Raw genomic sequence first — 23,208 nt, 5'->3', positions numbered from 1 at the left:
TGCCAAAGATGACTCCTCAGGCTCATGAGGTTTAATGTTAAAGCTGAGTATGCACCTGGTAAGACACTGGTGGTCACTGACATGCTGTCAAGGAGTCCGGCAGTCAGCACGAAGGACAGCAACACGGAGGCTGACGTTTGCTGCTATGTGAACTCCATCATAAGCACCTTATCTGCATCCAGGTGGAAGTTGGAGGAGATCAGGGAGGCTGAAAGTGAACTCCAAGCAGTAGTAAAGCTGATGAGAAACGGATGGCCAGACCACAGCAGCTGCCTACACCCCTCAGCCAGAGACTACTAAGACTACAGAGGGAGTCTCTCAGAGTGTGACAGCTTAATCACAATGGGAAGCAGCATAGTTATCCCTCAGTCACTGAGAGAGGAGATATTATGAAAAATCCACTAGGGGCACCAGGGCCTCTCCAGATGCAGGGAGAGGCCACACGCATCAGTGTGGTGGCCAGGCCTATCAGCTGATTTGAAACAAAGAGTGGAGAGATGTGAGTTCTGTTGTGAAAACAGAGCACAGCGGAAAGAACCACTAAACCCAACCCCCTTACCAGACAGGCCCTGGCAGAGGGTTGGCATGGACTTGTGTGAACACATAGAAAACAGCTATTTGGTAGTTTCAGATTATTTCTCTCGCTACCTTGAGATACTGGAATTACACACTACAACAGCTGATCAGGTGGTGATGAAGTTAAAGGCGACCTTTGCCAGGTATGGGATCCCTGACACAGTCTGCTCAGATAACGGGCCACAATTTGCATGTAAGACCTTCAAAAGATTCAGTCAGGAGTACGACTTCGATCACATCACATCAGCCCGCACCACCCATCCAGCCCGCACCACCCATCCAGCCCGCACCACCCATCACATCCCATCACATCACATCCAGCCCGCACCACCCATCCAGCCCACACCACCCATCTACCCGCACCACCCATCCAGCCCGCACCACCCATCACATCACATCACATCACATCACATCACATCACATCCAGCCTGCACCACCCATCCAGCCCGCACCACCCATCACATCACATCACATCCAGCCCGCACCACCCATCCAGCCCGCACCACCCATCCGGGAACAGACAGGCAGACAGCTAAGAGGATCCTGAAGCAGAAGGATCCGATGCTGGCCCTTCTGAGCTACCGAGCCATGCCCACAACAACCAAGCCCAGCGGAGCTTCTGGGCTTTGAACGCGCAGTTCAAATAAAAGAAGTAACGTTCAAACAACGTCTCATTATTTGACACTGACTCTGTCCATCTCTTTATACAGTATATGCTTTTAGCCACAGCCTACACATCACACTGAATATGTCCACCTTTTCATACAGTCTATGCTTTTAGCCAGAGACTACACATCACACTGACTATGTCCATCTCTTCATACAGTCTATGCTTTTAGCCACAGGCTACACATCACACTGATTCTGTCCATCTCTTTATACAGTCTATGCTTTTAGCCACAGGCTACACATCACACTGAATATGTCCACCTTTTCATACAGTCTATGCTTTTAGCCAGAGACTACACATCACACTGACTGTGTCCATCTCTTTATACAGTCTATGCTTTTAGCCACAGACTACACATCACACTGACTCTGTCCATCTCTTTATACAGTCTATGCTTTTAGCCACAGACTACACATCATACTGACTCTGTCAATCTCTTTATACAGTCTATGATTTTAGCCACAGACTACACATCACACTGATTCTGTCCATCTCTTTATACAGTCTATGCTTTTAGCCACAGACTACACATCATACTGACTCTGTCAATCTCTTTATACAGTCTATGATTTTAGCCACAGACTACACATCACACTGATTCTGTCCATCTCTTTATACAGTCTATGCTTTTAGCCACAGACTACACATCACACTGACTCTGTCAATCTCTTTATACAGTCTATGATTTTAGCCACAGACTACACATCACACTGACTCTGTCCATCTCTTTATACAGTCTATGCTTTTAGCCACAGACTACACATCACACTGATTCTGTCAATCTCTTTATACAGTCTATGCTTTTAGCCACAGACTACACATTACACTGACTCTGTCCATCTCTTTATACAGTCTATGCTTTTAGCCACAGACTACACATCACACTGATTCTGTCAATCTCTTTATACAGTCTATGATTTTAGCCACAGACTACACATCACACTGACTCTGTCCATCTCTTTATACAGTCTATGCTTTTAGCCACAGACTACACATCACACTGATTCTGTCCATCTCTTTATACAGTCTATGCTTTTAGCCACAGACTACACATCACACTGATTCTGTCAATCTCTTTATACAGTCTATGATTTTAGCCACAGACTACACATCACACTGACTCTGTCCATCTCTTTATACAGTATATGCTTTTAGCCACAGACTACACATCATACTGACTCTGTCCATCTCTTCATACAGTCTATGCTTTTAGCCACAGACTACACATCACACTGATTCTGTCCATCTCTTTATACAGTATATGCTTTTAGCCACAGACTACACATCACACTGATTCTGTCCATCTCTTTATACAGTATATGCTTTTAGCCACAGACTACACATCACACTGATTCTGTCCATCTCTTTATACAGTATATGCTTTTAGCCACAGACTACACATCACACTGACTCTGTCCATCTCTTTATACAGTCTATGCTTTTAGCCACAGACTACACATCACACTGACTCTGTCCATCTCTTTATACAGTATATGCTTTTAGCCACAGACTACACATCACACTGATTCTGTCCATCTCTTTATACAGTCTATGCTTTTAGCCACAGACTACACATCACACTGACTCTGTCCATCTCTTTATACAGTATATGCTTTTAGCCACAGACTACACATCATACTGACTCTGTCCATCTCTTTATACAGTATATGCTTTTAGCCACAGACTACACATCACACTGATTCTGTCCATCTCTTTATACAGTCTATGCTTTTAGCCACAGACTACACATCACACTGACTCTGTCCATCTCTTTATACAGTATATGCTTTTAGCCACAGACTACACATCATACTGACTCTGTCCATCTCTTTATACAGTATATGCTTTTAGCCACAGACTACACATCACACTGATTCTGTCCATCTCTTTATACAGTCTATGCTTTTAGCCACAGACTACACATCACACTGACTCTGTCCATCTCTTTATACAGTATATGCTTTTAGCCACAGACTACACATCACACTGACTCTGTCCATCTCTTCATACAGTCTATGCTTTTAGCCACAGACTACACATCACACTGACTCTGTCCATCTCTTTATACAGTATATGCTTTTAGCCACAGACTACACATCATACTGACTCTGTCCATCTCTTTATACAGTATATGCTTTTAGCCACAGACTACACATCACACTGATTCTGTCCATCTCTTTATACAGTCTATGCTTTTAGCCACAGACTACACATCACACTGACTCTGTCCATCTCTTTATACAGTCTATGCTTTTAGCCACAGACTACACATCACACTGACTCTGTCCATCTCTTTATACAGTCTATGCTTTTAGCCACAGACTACACATCACACTGACTCTGTCCATCTCTTTATACAGTATATGCTTTTAGCCACAGACTACACATCATACTGACTCTGTCCATCATACAGTATGCGTTTAGCCACAGACTACACATCACACTGACTCTGTCCATCATACAGTATGCGTTTAGCCACAGACTACACATCACACCGACTCTGTCCATCTCTTTATACCAGTGGTTCCCAACCTTTTTACACCAAGTACCACCTGAGAAAGTAGTTGGCTCTCCAAGTACCACCATATGACCGACGTTAAAATACAGTCTATTCAGCTATGCACAGTTCACGCAGGAGGCAGATTTATTCCAACCTGCAGCCTATGTGCAACCTGCAGCAGCTGCACTTGTGCTGGGTTGACTGCTGTCTTCACCTCCTTGTGCTTCATCGTTGCTGCTCTCCTCTACTACAGCTCTTTTACGATTCCCTCCCGTTTTGATCCACTTTAGCATCCCTCCTCGTCTTTGTTCACCACTTGTGTAACCATGCGGGGCGGACAGGTAATTGTGCATGCGCAACAGGTATAGTGTCCGTCAGAAACAAATATTTGTTTCTAAATCTCAAGACAACAAAATAAACCTCAATTTCAATGATCACAAGTTTATTTTCATTCGTAGTATTATTTTGATAGATAAACATGTTTTACAATTGATTTTAAAGTTGGGTTTATTTCATAATTTAAACATTGGGATTCCAGGGATCAAGTACCACCAGCAGGGGGGGGCGCAAGTACCACCTACCTTGAGAAACACTGCCAATAATATTAAAGCAGCTACGAGCAACTTTTTCGATTGTTATTAAACAGTATAATTACAATATTGATGCATCACATCTTACCTATAATAGTAGCTGAGACCAAAGCCGTGTGAATCGGAGATTGCTCCCTTAGATGATTATTAAGTCTGTGTCTGTCTAAACTCGCGTCAACAGGGGGCTCTCTCTCTCTCTCTCCTTACCGCCGGACCGGATAAACGCGGAAGTGAAACCCGGAAGTGAAACGCAGCTGCCTGCCTACCCCGTTCGCGCTGCCTAGCAACATAGCATAAACAATGGGAACGCCATGCATACTCTCGCGAACATCTCTCGTTATATTCTAACAGGTTTTTTGGAAGTTATTTTGTGGTTATGGCCGAAGTGGCTGCTGCAAACCGTTTCATTTCACTTCCTGATCTGCCCTGGCCACAGACAGACTAACACTGGCCGATTCACTCGGGGTTCAAGCGAGACTACTCTGCGTTGGTCTCGTCTACTATTAGAGGTAAGATGTGATGCATTGATATTAAATTTATACTGTTTAATAACAATCGAAAAAGTTGCTCTAGCTGCTTTAATAATTATTATTATTATTTCACTTTCACATGTTTGAAAACTACTACTAATGACCACCATGGATTTTGCACAAAAACTATATATATATTTTTTTCCCACAGAGCCTTCCAAGTACCACCAGCAGGGGGCGCAAGTACCACCTACGGTACGCGTACCGTAGGTTGGGAACCACTGCTTTATACAGTCTATGCTTTTAGCCACAGACTACACATCACACTGACTCTGTCCATCTCTTTATACAGTCTATGTGTTTAGCCACAGACTACACATCATACTGACTCTGTCCATCTCTTTATACAGTATATGCTTTTAGCTACAGACCACACGTCACACTGACTCTGTCTATCTCTTTATACAGTCTATGCTTTTAGCCACAGACTACACATCACACAGACTCTGTCCATCTCTTTATACAGTCTATGTGTTTAGCCACAGACCACACGTCACACTGACTCTGTCTATCTCTTTATTCACCTTATTCACCACGCCCACTTTTTCTCTCTTCCGCAAACGTATTTGTTCTTCCGGTTCAGCGCTAGTTGCCTTCTGTGGCTAATATTAGCCGCTAGTTAGTTATGTTATATGGCAGTAAAATGCCACTGAATGACCAAATTGATATAACTTTTAACCATTTCGAGTAACACTGTTTCCATACGGATCACCAGCGTTAGTTTGTTGTTTATAACGTGGCTATATTCATAATGTTTCTATCTCGGATGCGTTATTTCGAATCGCACATAGGTTATGCAACCTATGTGCGTTTCAGGACGCAACAGCCTCGACTCCACTAACGTCATCTTTAGAGCACAATATTCCTGGAATGCAAGTTTAACTAAACAGTTACATGTCCTCTGCATTCTACATAAAATTAAGATATTACGGGTTGTTTTATTTTGTATGTTACATACGTATTGGCCAAGATATGTTAGTTTATGGGGGAGTAATTTTGCCACTTTAGGAGGGGAGTGTGCACGGCCATTTTGCCTACGAGGTTTTTGGCAAGTCAAAACGGAAATACTATTACGAAATGACGTAATGCGGAAGCGTCCATGTGTGGGCAAAGAATAAGGTGAATACAGTCTATGCTTTTAGCTACAGACACACATCACACTGACTCTGTCCATCTCTTTATACAGTCTATGCTTTTAGCTACAGACACACATCACACTGACTCTGTCCATCTCTTTATACAGTCTATGCTTTTAGCCACAGACTACATATCACACTGACTTTGTCCATCTCTTTATACAGTCTATGCTTTTAGCCACAGACTACACATCACACTGATTCTGTTCATCTCTTTATACAGTCTATGCTTTTAGCCACAGACTACACATCACACTGATTCTGTCCATCTCTTTATACAGTCTATGCTTTTAGCCACAGACTACACATCACACTGATTCTGTCCATCTCTTTATACAGTCTATGCTTTTAGCCACAGACTACACATCACACTGATTCTGTCCATCTCTTTATACAGTCTATGCTTTTAGCCACAGACTACACATCACACTGATTCTGTCCATATCTTTATACAGTCTATGCTTTTAGCTACAGACACACGTCACATTGTAAGGTGCCCAACGTTTTTACACTTCAGATCTACTTTTACATTTTTCAACAGTGTGTGTGTGTGCGCGCGTTTGTGTGGGTGTGTGTGTGTGTGTGTGTGTGTGTGTGTGTGCGTGCACATGTTTGTGTGGATCACATGTTTCTGCAGAATTTAGTCAAAGAGTTTTAACACAAGACAATATCTGCTTCTCCTGTCCGATAAGCGATAATAATTTCACATTTCCATATTTAAAAAATGAGGTTCTTAACCTGTAGTTTATGCACATCTATTTTTATCTACATTTTATGAGTCTAAATTATGGCTTTTGTCATTATCTGCAGACTAAGCAGTCATAGGCTTTTCGGTTCTATCGAAGCCTTTATTTTTCTGCATTGAGTGATACACTACTAACACACTCATATCATATTACATCAGAAGTGTTCTTTGTTTTGTGTTAGTGATGTCAGTTAGATTTGGGTAGGTCAGAGCTATGGAATATTAAATCATCCATCTTTGCTCACTACATCTGCCTTTGTGCTTACCGAGCGAGGAGGCTGCATGTACACCGCTGCCTGTAGTCTGGAGGTAAAAACTTCTGGCTTCTTCTGGCTATGGGTGGAATGTAGGAACCAAAGTGCTTCAAAGATGTAATGTTATGGATTCTGCAAGTTTCTTCAAGTACTTCTTTGAATACTTAGTTTAGTATGTCCATGCTCCTTATTTTTTCGCTAACTCGTAGCAACTGCCGAGGTTAGGCTGCCTACTGCTGCATTTCTATGGGGGAACGAAAACACTGCGGACCGGAACACAGGACCAGAACACGGAGCGGATCATCCTGTCTGTAGTAATGGGTACCAGGCTCTTCCCGAGGAGAAGAGCCTGGTGACGCGAGGTTAGCTGCCTGAGGTAACGTTCAGCTAACAGTCCGCCGTCTAATGTGTCTGACCAGTCGTTTGTATTCAGCAACGTTCGTTCCGCACCGTCGACACCTGGTCAACACCTGGGCTAAAATAGGCCTATAGACATTGACGCGCAAACAATTGCGGGACTTCTCCCGCATTATAAATGACAAATCTGCGGGAATTACAAAAATATGCGTGAATCTCGTAATCCCGTGCCAAATTTTAAGCCCTGGCCTTTGGTTGCCTGGCAACAAACAACATGTCACAGCAGTAAATGTCCCCTACCTTCAGAAGGCCAGTCAGCTCACCATGCTTGGTTCCACATATCATGTGACTCTGGACATTGTAAAACTGCTAGCAGCAGTTTGCCCAGTCAACACCTGGGTCAGTGACTGAGTGCCCAGGTGATTCAAGCCAGCATAGTGTAGTAATAGTATTAAATGTGTGAACTTAAACATATGTTTGAATGTTTATGTTTATGTTATGGACAAGTTGGACATTTAATCATGTCAGTGTGTTTTACTGGCATTGTTCCAGACCTTTGAACTTGTGTAAAATTCACAAGTGGACCTTCAATTAAAGAGAGTTTCAACAGGTTAGGTTATGGTTAGGTGTGGCGGCACCTGGTGGACATCTGCACTCTTTCACTATTTTCCTTTTGATATGAGCTCATTAAGCCACGATAAACCCTCTTTTTGTCATATCTTCCCACTATATAATAAATTACAAAATCTAATAGTGTCAAATGTATTTCTCTTGTCACATAGTTCTCATGGTGCCGTATACCTGGGGGGATCTACTACTTTCATCAATGGTAAATATTTATTTTCCTCGTTAAGCAGCTTTCACATGAAGTCTTTTAGAAAGTCCCACATGATGTCATCACCTTCACAGTAGGAAGTGAATGAATGACATCACATGCTGCTGTGTGAATGGACTTTCTATCTATCTAGTTGAATGTGTTGCTTTGTTCTCAGGAATCAAATTAAATACACACTTACATTTCCTCAGACCTGGTTTCAACCACCGCACTGCATCATGGTCCACACTGGAGGAAGAAACGAAGTCAGCTCAGAATGTAACCACGTTCAAATTAACCATACATTGTAAGCTGATGTTAAGTTGATTAAGGGTAAAATGGTTTAAATAAGGTGTCAAAAGTTCATAACATTTTAAAATGAATAGTGGAATAAATAAGTTAGAAAGCTACAGATGTACAGTTATAAATATTTTCTTATATTTTGAAAGATCATTTGGCAAGAGGAAGTGGTAATCTAGAATACTCATTGGTTGAGGGAGGAATGAATCACGGGAAGGGGTGGACACAGGAAGTAGGAGCTTGTGTGAACCATGCACTTGACTGCCCAAGTCACGGAGTGAACAGAGTTGCAAATATGTTGTGTTGGTGTTTGAAGATGATCTACTGGACCGTTTTCGATAGGATACTGATTCTTCATACTTGCAGTGAGCAGCTGTTGACATTTTTAACCAAAATGTGATGTATAGTTCACATGTTTTCATAGTAGCTCATTTAGCCGACCTCTGGTTGTTAGCATTGCTTAGCAAAGTGAATAGACAGATAGCCACTGTGTAGCTAACCCAGCTTGCATTACAGGTACTAGTTCACAGTTTCTGATGAGGAAACCCTGAAGCAACACCAGATGTCACTGCTGCAAGCTGCCAAGTCATCACCACTCTGAAAGCCTTGGATTTAGACAGAGAGGCGTTATTTCGAAACCCACATAGGTTAAGGCAAAACCACGCCCTGTGCCCGCCTACGCAGCAGTCAAGCGCTGCGATTGGCCAGGAGAGCATTGGCCAGCAAATAACCGCAACAACACCAACAACTACAGCGAGGCTGCAATGAGGATAATTGAAAGACAAAATCCTACATCGCACCAAAGCATACAATGTACCGCGGTTATTTGACTTTCTGACCACCCGCCTCAGTGCTTATTATGAGGCCAGAATAACAGATGCTGCCCTTGGCCATTGGGAAGCCATTTACTTTTGATTTTATTGATTGTGTAGCCAAAGATTCAACTTTTTATCTATGATTTTATATTATTGCATGTTTTTGTAACAAACGGCTGGACTGGGGGGAATGAATAGCTGTGCCAAAAAAGAAGAAGCTAGGCCTATGTGCTGTAGCCTATTGTATTTTTAATTTTATATTTTCTATATTTTTCATTTGCAAGTTCAACTGTCAGCTGAGCTCTGTTATTGAAGCTTTGAAGCCCTGAATTTTACAATGATGTTTTGAAATAAATGTTTAAAAATCGATTGTGTGTCAAAAAGCTTGTGTTACGTTTTCATTAGCGTTAATATATTACAGTAATTTGGGGGGTTACGGTGGTGCAGTGATAAGCGCTGTCGCCTCACAGCTCGAAGGTCCTGGGTTCGATTCCCACCTGGGATGCTGTGAACGCTGAAGGAATGCGTGCCCGTCCGCATGTCCTCGAGTGCCCACCGCCCGGGTGGGGTCGTCAAAAGGGCCTTTCTGTGTGGAGTTTGCATGTTCTCCCCGTGCCTCCCGGGGGTTTCCTTCATATAGGAACCCCCTTCACCAAAAACATGCAATATCCTGGTTGCTAATGTGGTTCCTCCTCTGGTCGTTAAGGGCACCTGTTCAGAGGGAGGGGAACTGGTTGGAATAGCGTGAACCTCCCACGTGCTATGTCCTACCGGTGAAGCTTACCCTGTCAGGTGAAAAGAAGCGGCTGGCTAACTGCCCATGTCTTGGAGGAAGCATGTAGCCAGTTTCGGCTCTGCCCAGAGCGGCAGAGGGTGGAGTAGGAACCAGGATAAATTAATTAATTAGCACTAATGGGGGATAAAAATGGGATAAAAAATCGGGGGGGGGGGGGGGGAAGTATATATATATATATATATATATTACAGTACAATTACAGTACATAAATTACAGTAATTTATTTTCAATGTCCGCTATCAAGAGCAATTTGGTTAATAAAATCGCTGGGCTGGGCGCAGTGTTTGTGGTGTGGGAAATGTATTAAAAGCTTGTATTACGTTTTCATTAGCGTTATTACAGTAAGGAAGGTATGTGACCATAATTCATTTCAATGTCCGCTATCAAGAGCAATTCAGTTGGTTCATGAAATCGCTGGGCTGCGTGCCGTGCAGTGTTTGTGGTGTGGGAGATTCGAGCTGTCAAAAGAAGACAAAAGACTTGCTCCTGGCCAATCCCGGCACTTGACTGCTGCGTAGGCGGGCACAGGGCGTGGTTTTGGCTTAACCTATGTGGGTTTCGTTTCGTTATTGGTAATTTTAATTATCTGTTTTTATGAATAAAAAAAAAAATTAGAAGAAAAAGGTTGCATTTAACCACTTCATTTTGAACCACCTTATTTTCAAGTAACATTGCAGACGTCCGTATTTGTGAAATTGGTGTCTAACATTAACGTTAATGTCCCGGGCGCAGAAAACTGCGGGCTCGTGATGGTAACGTTATTAATAGAACACATGTTAACACGTTGTCAATCTATATTAACATGAATTGAAACTCACTCACATCAAATTCTTTGTAATGTTTACAGACGGTGTTCTGCTTTCGGTGTCCCTTTTATTGACAATTAATTCCTCCACATCTTCTCCCACTATGTTGTTTCACATGGTGGTGTGGTGCTAGGTGAGACCAAACATGCTGTTTGGCTGTTTCCGTGTCACTTTTAGTAACAAGGTACATGATTGGCTGTATGAGCCACGGAGCAGAGGGAAGCGCTCTATCAAACCATTTTTTTATTGTATTGATGACGTCTCTATCTCAATATATATTGCTAATGTTATCATTTTATCACCCAGCCCTACAAGGTTCCATAACGTTACTTTTATTTGATTGCTCTTCTGAGTGAAGCAGCCCAATCGTTTTGGGCCTCTCCGCTCCCAAGCGTCGCATCAGGCCTGCAACTGGGGGTTTATTTGAAGTTTTAATATCTGCTGGCTTTTGGTGTGTGTGTGCGCGTGCTTGGTGAGAGTGGGCCTACTGACTTTTGGTGTGACTTAAGTTACATTTGAATTGTTGGTGTGTCACTTGAAGAGTATTTTGTTGTTTATTGAATTATTGAAAGCAAAGCAAACTAATCTAAAAGAGATTGAATATTATTTCATTTGTTTATATTTTATTTTTACATTTTACAAAAGTAAATAATCAAATCTCATCTATTTTTAAAACTGATTCCAGTGTGATGTTTGCTGGTTGAATTCCTTTTATTACCGGTACTGACATATAGAAGGGAGATATTCATGTCACTTTATAAAAGGTGATACACTTATTTTATTGCAATATTTTATTGTTTAGAGGATCCAGTAATATAGCCTCATATTTTGAGTTGCACTTAATTAGTGGTGAATATAGTGACTCGAGACAAAGAAAAGTTTATAGGTAAAAGGGAAACAAGATAACATTACCTATATATTATTGATTTATTGATTTAAAGAATTCAGGGCCCTTCCCTGATTACATAGGCATTAGCTGGGCTACAACAAGATTATATTTGATGATGGAAACATGGAGATTTATTTAACCTTGAATATGAATGAGTTTCCAGACAGCATCAGTCATAACTGCTGTTAGACATATTCCTCATCTTCTCAGTGTAACAGAGAAAATGTGTGTGACTCTCAGCCTTCTAGCATACGGTGCCTCCATACCTGAGAGTCTCCAGTCTCCAGTGTGGATCCTCCAGTCCAGCAGAGAGCAGCTTCACTCCTGAGGCTCCTGGATGATTGTAGCTCAGGTCCAGCTCTCTCAGATGGGAGGGGTTGGAGCTCAGAGCTGAGGCCAGAGAAGCACAGCCTTCCTCTGTGAGCAGACACCCTGACAGCCTAGACATCACACACACACGCACGCACGCACACATACATGCACACACACACACACACACACACACACACATACACACACGCACACACACACACACACACACGCACACACACACACACACAAACACACACATCGCATATTGTTGTATTTTCTTCAGTGATGTATAGTTTGTAATGCTGGGTGATGAAACAATATTAATAATTATCTCAGTTCGATTTCAAAATAAAAGCAGCTTGATAATTTTCAGTAATATTGCTCACAGCAGAGTTTCTCTCTTAAAATATAATTTTGGTCATTTTCAACCTGGACCTAGTTTTCTAGTTCTACTCATGAAGCTTTTTATGGATTCAACATTTCATCACTTCCTTCACTGTAGAGTTTGACGTAACTTTAGTTAAATCAATATTCCACTTAGTTTCCATGGTGGTCTGCAAAAACGCTTCACATGGAGGGAATTTGACATGCTCTTAAGGGTTATTATACAACATGTAGTTCCGACCAAGCAATCTGATTGGTCAAGGACCGTTCTCAAATGAGCATAACAGCACACCTAGCCGTTCGCCCTCATCACTAAAATATCACTCCACCGGCCGGTCTGTTTAGCAGAGAACAGTAGCGGCCAAAATTCTGCAGGCTATATTGCTTGTAACCCCACAGAATTTCTAGCCCATAAACAAACTAATAACTTGACCAATAAGTATGTAACACAGAAAATAAAACTAACTAATAACTTAATTTGATGTAGAAGGCATAGGGCATGTAACTGGTTCGCTAAACTCACATTCCAGGAATATTGTATTTACCGCACTGCTCCTAAAGTTAACGTAAGTGGCTCACGCCAGAGAGCCTGGTTGTCCCAGAACCCATTCGCTTAGCGCCAGCACACACTCGATTTGGGGGTGGAACATGCCAGGATTGGCCAATGCTAACTCCAGTGCCCAGAACTGTCAAATCAAATCATCGACAGACACGCTATGGCAAGCCTCTCAACCCTCTTTCATCTCAGACAGGCCATATTTTCATTCTGATATGTTACCGTCCTAGCCTGATGCTGGCAGATGAAACCACCAGCTTGTTTGTTTATCTCTTCTTCCAACCATTCGTCAACAGTAAGTCCGCCAATTAAATAAAAATTAACAACAAAACAATCCATTTTGCATGAACGCTGTAAGCTAGATGCTGGTTTCTGCATTTGATCATGACTCATGTACTCATATGAATAACATTTCACCTTTTCGCCAGCTAGATTGCTGCTAGATGATGTCACTAGGTTGACTGTACAATAGGGTATTATGCTAGTTAAGTGTTGGTAGCAAGGATTTTGAATTCTAACAGGCTCACCGTTATCTACAAATGGTATGCAACACATTTATGTGTGATGAATTCTTTACACTTTAGATTAGGGGATACAGAAAGACTTGTAAATGACTTTTAAATGATTTACACAATTAATTACAGTTGAGAAATATGTTGTAGTTTGTGCTGCAGTGCTTCTAAGTGCTGACTGCTTCTGTTGGCCTGGAGACACATTGAGTCAATAGCCCCTGATCACCTGCATGGGAGGAGCTTCACTATCAGCTCATAGCTGATACAGTTAACATACAGTAACACTGCATTAACCCCTGTTCACCTGCATGGGAGGAGCTTCACTAACAGGTCATAGCTGGTACAGTTACGGTACAGTTACAATGCATATAGCCCCTGTTCACCTGCATGGGCGGAGCTTCACTAACAGGTCATAGCTGGTACAGTTAACATACAGTAACACTGCATATAGCCCCTGTTCACCTGCATGGGAGGAAATTCATTAACCGGCCATAGCTGGTGCAGTTAGGGTACAGTTACAATGCATTAGCCTCTGTTCACCTGCATGGGAGGAGCTTCACTAACAGGTCTTAGCTGGTGCAGTTACGGTACGGTTACACTGCGTTAGCTGATGTTCACCTGCATGGGAGGAGCTTCACTAGCAGGTCTGGTACAGTAACACTGATCATAATTATTTTGAGGCTTTTAACAGGCTACCTATGTAATTAATGATACATCAACAAATTATACAGTATATGGATCATTTACTAATGATTTGTTCATCATTTGTTCATGATTAACAAATATGTATAGTGATGACATACTGACAGAACAGATAGTTGGAATATAAAAACTTTGAATTACTTACAAGTGATCCATAATATATTGACTAATTGCTTATTAATCATGTACTAATCATTTATTTATGATCATTTGATGATTTACTAAGCGTTTATAGATGACTTACAACACATTTGTGATGTTTACATATTTATCTACAAATGTATATTAATGTTTTGTAAATGATGACTTCATCATTAAAGGACGGCTTTCCCGTGTTGAATATGAATATATATTAAATCTCACGCCCCTAAGGTTTTCGAATCCGTTGAAATTTTTGAAATTGGTTGTTCACAGCCTGAGCTATCAACCATCTCTCACATTATTTTCTTGACGCTCTGACATAAAACGCGTCGGGCGTCAAGTCCAGACTTGCGGAAGTCGAGCACCTATGAACTACAAGTGTTGTGGGGGTGTGCCGCCATGGTCCCGCCTCTAGAGGTCCTCCACGCCCCTTCACAGCTCTTGTACCAAAACAAAAGGCAGCCATCTTTTTTCACCGCCTAGCCTAGGCTAGCTAATGTTAGCTTCCATAGCTCCTTGCAAAGAACCATATCTCGGGAACGGAAGCACGTACAGACACAGGACTGGCGGCATTGGAAAGCTCGTCAAATTTTACATCTAGTAGAAGGTGCGTTGAAGTTAGAAAATCAACGCTGAGCAATGTACCCTTTTTTACACATTTTTACATGAAATAGTTACAACATCAGATGCTCCTAACTCCTAGGAAAATGCCTTAAAATGCATGAATTTTTTTTTATGAAGACATATCCCGACATATATACTATCGTTTAAATTTGGTGCAATTTGGAGGCAATTTTTTTATTTATTTTATTCTTCTTCTCCTAATGTTTTTATGTCGAAGCCTTCTTCTTCTTCTTTGAGTTTTATGGCGGTTGGCAAACATATATGTGCATTACCGCCACCTACTGGAGTTTGATATCAGCCAAATGCCTGAGGGGTGGGCGTGAAAACGAAGGCCACGCGAGCCCAGTGCATTGTGGGAACTGTAGGATTTCGGCTCCCCGCACCCGCCCCTCCCCCCCACCAGCCCCCACCCCACACAGAGTGGATTTTGGTTGATAGCTCAGGCTGTGAACAACCAATTTCAAAAATTTCAACGGATTCGAAAACCTTAGGGGCGTGAGATTTAATATATATTCATATTCCCCACGGGAAAGCCGTCCTTTAACTAATAGCTTATAAATGACTTACTACTGAACCCCTATACTGTACCTTATCGTTTGTGATTTTTCTTTTCTTTTTTGATTGGGGACTATAGAGCTCAACGACTGTGACGTCGCCAGCCCCAGAAGAAAGTTTGCATTAATTTAAAAACAAAATCATGCTTTTCATTTTTTGTTCTTGCTCCAAGTTAAATGTTTTATGGTCACTTACAATCTAGCCTGTCTTGTTGTTAAATATAGTGTAAACTATATTTATTGTTTGTCAACCATACACAATAATATTGACTTTGAAAGTTACTAGAGGCTCTTTCACACCGGCCTTGAAAGCCGAAAAATGCACGGAAAATAGGATTCGCGCATCCGATGTGAAAGTCGTGAACGCGCTTTGGTGGATAATTGTTTTACGCCTTTTGTCCCGCGACGGTAGGTAGTCACAGCGCCGGGTTACCTGGCAACCCGCCTCCATTTGAAAGCGTCGTCGCAGCGAGCCGGAAAAGGTGCGAATGGTCAGCTCATTCATAAAAAAATTACAGGGGAAATCACCTCATGTATCAAGAAAGTGCAGGAGTGAAAGTAAAAAAAGTAGCCTATACAATCATGACTGCAGGGACGCCAGGAGGAATGCTCCGTGCGGTTAGGCTTTATGCTCAAACGATGTTGACATTAGGTAAAATTAACGGATTACGGATATAATAATAAGCTTCAGAGGGCTATAGCTGTCTGTGGCGAGTTGGTCTGATGATATTCCCCCTCAAAATCAGCTCTGTGCATTCCCTTACAAAAACTACTAATGTTAAGTAGTCATGTCAGTGCATTTATAGCCTATACTATTCCCCCCGACGAACGTTATGCAGACTGCAGCTGTTTGATATGCGGGCGGTCGTGTATCGTTTCAATTTTAGTAGGACACCATATCGATCTGCCCACCCACCATGCGAGTGCGGCGGCGGAGCCCGTTTTGGCGAGTCCGCCCACCATGCGAGTGCACCTATCCTCCCAGCTCAGCGGACTAGGAGAAGGAGGGAAGTAGGCTATTGTTGTTGAATGAATTCGTTCATCATACAGTAAGTAGCCAGGCTACACTAACCTATGAAAATATTAATTTGGGCTAGGAGGAGCTGGAAATCCCTCCGCTCGCCTTTCAATCCGGGAGGAGGGGATTTCACCTGAAAGTACACAGCAGCACGGGAATGTGGCCGCGCTGCTTGGCTCTGTGTGAAAGCAATTTCTGTGGCGAGGCTGCCAGGCTTTACGGGCTTCCCAAACTACAATTTTGCGTGATCTGTGTTTGAAAGAGCCTTAGGCTTTCTGGCTTTCTGGCTCTGAGCCAAAGGCTTCTGTGATGAGCTGAGTGGACTATATTATGTCCCGTTGCTAACTGGTACCCAAGGTCCGTCCTATTTGCTGGAGCAGTGAACAACCTTTTAATTGCATGGTAAGCTGGTTGTTCCAGCTTAGTTGGTTGCCCATGTGTTATGAGGGGAACATAGTTATGGCTTATGAAAAACTTAAAATTTTGATGGCAAAACTATAGGAAAATCTAAATTGATGGTTTAATTATTTCTTGTTTCTTTGGCATGTGACCATGGTATAAGCGGGTTAAGGCACTTATAATGTGCACTTAATTATAATGCACTTATTATGGACACCCAGTCATGCATTAACCCTTACATGGATGATCTTCTCTCTCACTGCTGTGTATATGAAGCTTGATCAATAAAACTCAAATCCTCATGTAAAACCTGCAGGTTGACCTTTGCAGATCCAGGAATCTTGTTTTGAGAGAATGGACCTTAGTTTGGAGAAATGTGTGAAATCATGTGAGAAACACTTTAAAGTGATTTTACCTGAGAGTCTCCAGTCTGCAGTGTGGACTCTCCAGTAAATCAGAGAGCAGCTTTAGTCCTGCATCCTGCAAGTTGTTGTTAGTCAGGTCCAGTTCTCTCAGATAGGTGGGGTTGGACTTCAGAGCTGAGACCAGGACTTCACAGTGAGTCACTGACAAACTGCAGCCACTCAATCTGAATAAAGAATAAAGCAAAGCTATAAAATAAAATATTCCTGAAAGCTTTCAAAAATCCAGTGTTTCATAAACCAATGGACTTTAGCATGTTGTCAGTGTGGATCAGTATCATGTCGGCCTTATAGAGTCTTTCCATGTGAAAGCAGACAGGCTGTCACACCTCTGTCTCAGGATTGGTCCATTTTACTTGGACACATTCTGTAACCAACCAGATGAGTAAATCTGCAGTTTGGGCCCTGGATGCAAAATAGTTTAAAATAAGTAAAGGGTTTAGTTAAGTTCCAGGATCCACTTTTTTATTGGGACAATATTTTCAGATGGCAGTTTCTCTGGAAGTGTATCAGAGTGAAGGAGCATGATTAGGTAATAAGAGGCACCTGGTCTGCGGCTGTGAGACTGGGCTTGGTCGCCTCCACGAAGGGCTGGGGACCCCACTTGCAGCGTGGGTAACACACGCTGCCCCGATTTACTCCAGCTGCATGCATGTGTTTAGCAGTAGCAGGCTGATGGTGACAGCACGTGCTGTATTTGGGGTAATGCTGTGTGTTACGTTGCGTTGGTGCGTCATTGTCCGGCATTGCAGACTGATAAATTAATGAATTAATCTCTTCATAGGAGAGCAGGCCCAGTGTCAGAGAGGCGTCTGGCCTTCCTTTTTGGTGTGTGCCGGTGGACCGCCTGTATAAGGTGCATGCAATGTGTTGTTGGTATTTTGGGGGAGGGTGGTTTGCTGTGCAAATATCTGGTATGTTGGTTAATGGATGTCTATGTGTGCTTTATATTATAGGGTTCTTTGAGCAGGTACAGCATACAGGCTGTGTAGCTGGTGGGTTTAAATATATTTTCTTTCTGGTTTCTGGTCTCTCTGGTTTTCTTTTGGCGAGAGTTATGCTGAAAGCTTAATCAAATCATTAAGCTATGCATTTTTCTTGAATAATAAAGATTGTTATTTTTAATATTAAGCTGCTTCATGGTATGTGTGCCTTAACGGCGTTGGAACCTGTGGTCTGTGGTAGAGATAGAATGAATACACTACATTACTGCATCCTGCAGATCTCTCTCTGGGGTCGGATGTGAACCCTTCACTTGGCCAGTGATTGGCCAGTGGTGGATTCAGTCTTCACCAATCAGTAACGACTTTGCGATCAGTGACGGCATGGGAGGCGCAGCCCATTTTTCGAACCGCTCTCTCATTGGTGCTACGACCTGTCACTCATTCAATTTTACCCCCCTAGACGCGCCCTCAAACCCCAGCAGTGGCTGTGAAGTGGAGTGCAGCGATTCAGCATAATATTTGAGTCTGGGGAGAGACTACGAAACTGGTAACTACAAGTCTGCACGAGAACACGGACAGTATCAGTCCCGAGAGGACGCACATTTGGGCGGACACCACGGGCGAGTATAGTTCAGTTTAGTCTCTGGAGTCACTTGGATGGGGACGTGTGAAGAGAGATGGAGAGAGAGAGAGAGAAGCAAACTAAGTGCAGATCTCAAAAGCAGGTAACCACTGTGGTTAGTGAGAAGTTGCTAAAAGGAGGAGAGAGCTATGAGTGCTTGAGCAGAAGTGAGAGCAGCAAAAACGAAGCTACATTTAGTTTGGATAATATTCAGTGAATTTCTCTTCAAGGTTGAAAATACAATGCTTCAGCATGCGCTGGGACGCGTCATCAGTGATGTTACCTGGGGTCGTAAGGTGTTTCGGGTCTATCGAACATCATACACCCTCGCCCAGTAGACCCAGCCGAGGCCGATTAAGACCCCGACTCGCGTCCCAGAAGCAGCCGCTCACGGATCAGCCTTCCTACTCTGTCTGCAGCGTTGCCAACGGAAGGGTTGATCATGCCCAATCCGCTGCAATAGAGCTAGTGCTACACCGCAGCATTGAAAGACCCTTCGGTGCATGGAGGGCTAAGGCTCTGTGGGTTTCTCCCGGCCGCGCTCCTCCTTCATCTCACCAGACCTCCAAAAGGCAATCCTACTATGCCGCACCATAGACAAAGAGGATGCCTCTAGGAGGCCTGTGCGCTGCACGTCATTCGCCTGCGGTGAGCACCTCGCTCTAGCCTGAAGGACCCCAGGCCGCGCCGATCTTTATACAGCTTTTCAGGAGGCTAATCCGTAGCGTTTGTGGATTTCTCCCTCACGAGAGAGCCAGGCTGGGGTGCTAACCCATCCCGTACCGGGATCCAACATAAAACTAACTTAATCTCAGAGGAAAAACCCTCTTTTCAAATTCAGCATCTGTTTTGGTCAGAGCCTCGACAAGAGAGAGGAACAAAGCAGTTGATTCATTTTTATGACAGGATAAAAATGGAACATAATGAGCCATAAGTACCGCCCACTCCAACCCCGCCTCAGCAAACAGTAAAAACAGGGAAGTAGCAGTATTTAGGATTTGGGTTGAAACTAATGTCTACACCTTTTTGATGCTCACAATTAGGCATATGACCTAAATTACATAGTTGGAAGGTCGTGGTGCATTTTGCTTGCCAGGGTCTTTAAAACTATGGGAATATTATAAAACATCATATTCATCTGAATACAAAAGGATTGTGTGAAAACAACACGAGGATAATTTGAGATCTAAGCCTCTAAAAGCAGATCCTGTCTGATTTCAGATGGACAGACTCAGACATCCTCAAATTACAATATTCATATTCACATCAGCAAATGATTAAATATGATGTCTGACCTGAGAGTCTCCAGTCTGCAGTGTGGACTCTTCAGTCCAGCAGAGAGAAGCTTCAGGTTCACGTTGTTGTTACTCAGGTCCAGCTCTCTCAGGTGGGAGGGGTCGGACTTCAGAGCTGAGGCCACGACTTCATAATGAGTATTTGACAAGTCGCAGTGCCTAAATCTGAATAAAGGAGGAGTTGGACTTCAGAGCTGAGTTCTCTAGTCTAGAGTTCACAGCCAGAAAGTCTGTTTACAGATTTAATGAAAAAATTTGATTATCAAAGCAGAGCTGAGACTAGCATACCAATAATATATAATTTGAAATGTTCCCAAATGTAATATAAACAGAAACAAAATAATACATAAATGTAATTATATGAAAGCATTCCTGTGATCTCAGTACTCTTATATGGATGTGAGACATGGAAGATGATGTTAGCTGATGAACATCGTCTTTTTTTTTTCCAACACTTTATTTATCCTTTTTCAGTTATACAAAGATATAAACCCCCCCCCCCCCCCACCCTCCCACCCCAAGGCCTTGGTGGGGTGAATACAAAAAAGAAGAGAAAGGAAAAAGGAAAATCAGTGGTCTAGTTACAGCAGGTATACATTCATACATGTACAGTACATTACTTTAGGTGCTTGAACGATTTACAACATTATTGAATCCATTATTGATTATTGAATCCAACTGGCTGGCTCCTGTATACAATGGTGTCATGGTATGAGAAAAGATTTTATCAAGAGAGGGATATACTTTCAACAAATTCTATGAAAGGGGCCCAAGTTTTGACATATTTATCTCGTGAGTTGCTTCGATTGTACCTCAACTTCTCTAATGGGATTATAGAAAGCACTTCCTTAACCCATTGTTTGAAAGACGGAGGTTTATCTGACTTCCACTGCAGGAGGATCAGCCTTCGGGCCAGCAGTGATACAAAAGCTGTAGCATTTGCCTGGAGAGCAGAACATTTTTCAATTGGAAACACTCCAAAGACAGCGACAGTGGGACCGGGGTCTACTGTTTCACCACAAATGTAAGATATTGCCTCAAAAATTCTCGTCCAGAAATTCTCTAGTAAAGTACACGCCCAGAACATATGACCTAATGTAGCTGGGCTATGATGACATCTCGGACACTCAGAGCTGGTGCCAGGGTATATTTTGGACAGTCTCTCATTTGAGAAATGTAGTCGATGCACAACTTTGAATTGGATGAGACTATGCCTTATGCAGAGCGAAGTGGTGTGTATACGTTCTAGGCTATGTTCCCACGTCTCATCAGAGAGTGTGAGTTCCAAGTCTTCCTCCCACGCCAGCTTAACATGATCTCTTGAAGGGGGGCTAATATTCAGTATTGTCTTATATATTTGAGATACCCTCCCTTTCCCATATGGATAGGATTCTAATATAATATCTACTACAGTTTTAGGTGGCAAGGTAGGAAATTGAAAGTGTTTCTTCACAAAACTACGCACCTGCAAGTATCTGAAAAAATGATTCTTCGGAATATCGTGATTTTCCTGCAGGTGTTCAAATGAAGCGAATGTGCCTTTAACATAGAAGTCATTGACAAATACCAGCCCATTCCTATACCAAGATGATTCGAAAATGGTGTCGATCTGGGATGGGAGGAACAAATGGTTGTTAACTAGTGGGAGAAAAGTACTCGCCTGACTGAAATTAAAATGTTTCCTGAATTGACACCATATTTTGATGGAGTTCCTAATAGTTGGGCTGAGGGTTTGAAGACTTAAACCGAGAGGCAAAGGGCAACATAGTGTAGTGATGAGTGAAGGTGACGACTTAGATGCAACTTCCATTGAAGCCCAGGCTGGTCCTTCTTTGGTTTCGTACATTGAGATCCAATAATTTAATTTGGTAATATTTGCTGCCCAGTAATAAAATAAGAAGTTTGGTAGACCCAGTCCCCCCATGCGTTTAGGCATTTCCAAACAGGCTCTTTTTATTCGTGGGGGGGAATTGCCCCAGATGAAGGTGTCTGAACCAGGACTTGGTTAGTAAAATAGGGATCATCTGGAATAAATATAAGAAACGTGGTAGTATTGTCATCTTAACTCATTGAGTGCCAGCCACTTTTGGAGAACGGACGCTCCCAGTGCCAGAGTTTCAGAGCGTTTTCAGTGATTTCTCGAGGCCCACAGAATATTGTGTGATATTACTATGTAAACACCGAACACGCAAAAAGAACAAGGAGACTCTATTGTATCATCAGCAAAAAAAAGTTTATTGATACCATTTTCCGTTCTTTAGTTATCAGCCGGAGAAGATAGGTCAAAAACAGCAAAAATATGCTTTTCTATCAGGAAGCTGAGATATTCAGCCTTTTGTGAAATGCATTATTTCAAGCACATTCACTCACTCTAGCTAATATTTTCTGATGATGTGACCTGGTTTAGTTCTGTGGTGCATGCGCGCCCCACCCCCCTGCCCCCCCCTCTCCCCGCCTCTCCCCGAGTCAGCTGCCAACTCCTCCCCACACGCACAAAGTCTATTCGGAGCCTCTGTTTTTGCGCCGCGCGGCTCCTGGCAGCTCACAGCAGCAATGAGGAAATGCCCAACGCGACTGCAGGTAAGGGTTGGCCCTTCGGCGTTGGGTGCTGCCTTTCTGGTGGGTACTCGTGTGAAGAAACTATGCAGACAGACAGACAGGCAGAGGAGCTGCAGTTGTGTGCGTGGATTGATTGCTGTTGGCAAGCAGCCCAGAGCCATCTACATGATGGCTCTGTCTGCAGCATGAGCGCGGTTTGTCTTTGATCACGGCTTTGTCAAGCTGTATTCCTGACACTTCTGTCATCTGGAGAGCACTGTCGCCACCTAATGGCTCGGTAAAATAGGTTATAGACATTCAACATGTCCCAAAATGTTACAGGACATAGATCTGGCTTCGATGGACCCCCCCCCCCCCGTCAAAAAACGCAATTGACGACAATCGTC

At 42.8% G+C, this 23,208-nt stretch overlaps 1 protein-coding gene across 1 annotated transcript in view; it reads right to left on the bottom strand.

The window, feature by feature from the left end:
* The window catches only part of LOC310782486 (protein NLRC3-like), an 89,042-nt gene that overhangs the window by 9,594 nt on the left and 56,240 nt on the right, over positions 1 to 23,208 (bottom strand). Inside the window, exons 8-11 of the mRNA XM_083643156.1 lie at positions 20,264 to 20,428; positions 17,396 to 17,569; positions 12,045 to 12,218; positions 8,375 to 8,421 (exon numbers count right to left, since the gene is read on the bottom strand). Coding sequence (XP_083499282.1) covers positions 8,375 to 8,421; positions 12,045 to 12,218; positions 17,396 to 17,569; positions 20,264 to 20,428 — 560 coding nt within the window. The remainder of the gene's footprint in view (positions 1 to 8,374; positions 8,422 to 12,044; positions 12,219 to 17,395; positions 17,570 to 20,263; positions 20,429 to 23,208) is intronic.

Source organism: Poromitra crassiceps (assembly GCF_964638095.1).
Source record: "Poromitra crassiceps genome assembly, chromosome: 9".
NCBI lineage: Eukaryota > Metazoa > Chordata > Actinopteri > Beryciformes > Melamphaidae > Poromitra > Poromitra crassiceps.
The sequence above is the reverse complement of the archived record's forward strand: the minus strand, read 5'-3'. Positions and strand labels throughout refer to the sequence as shown.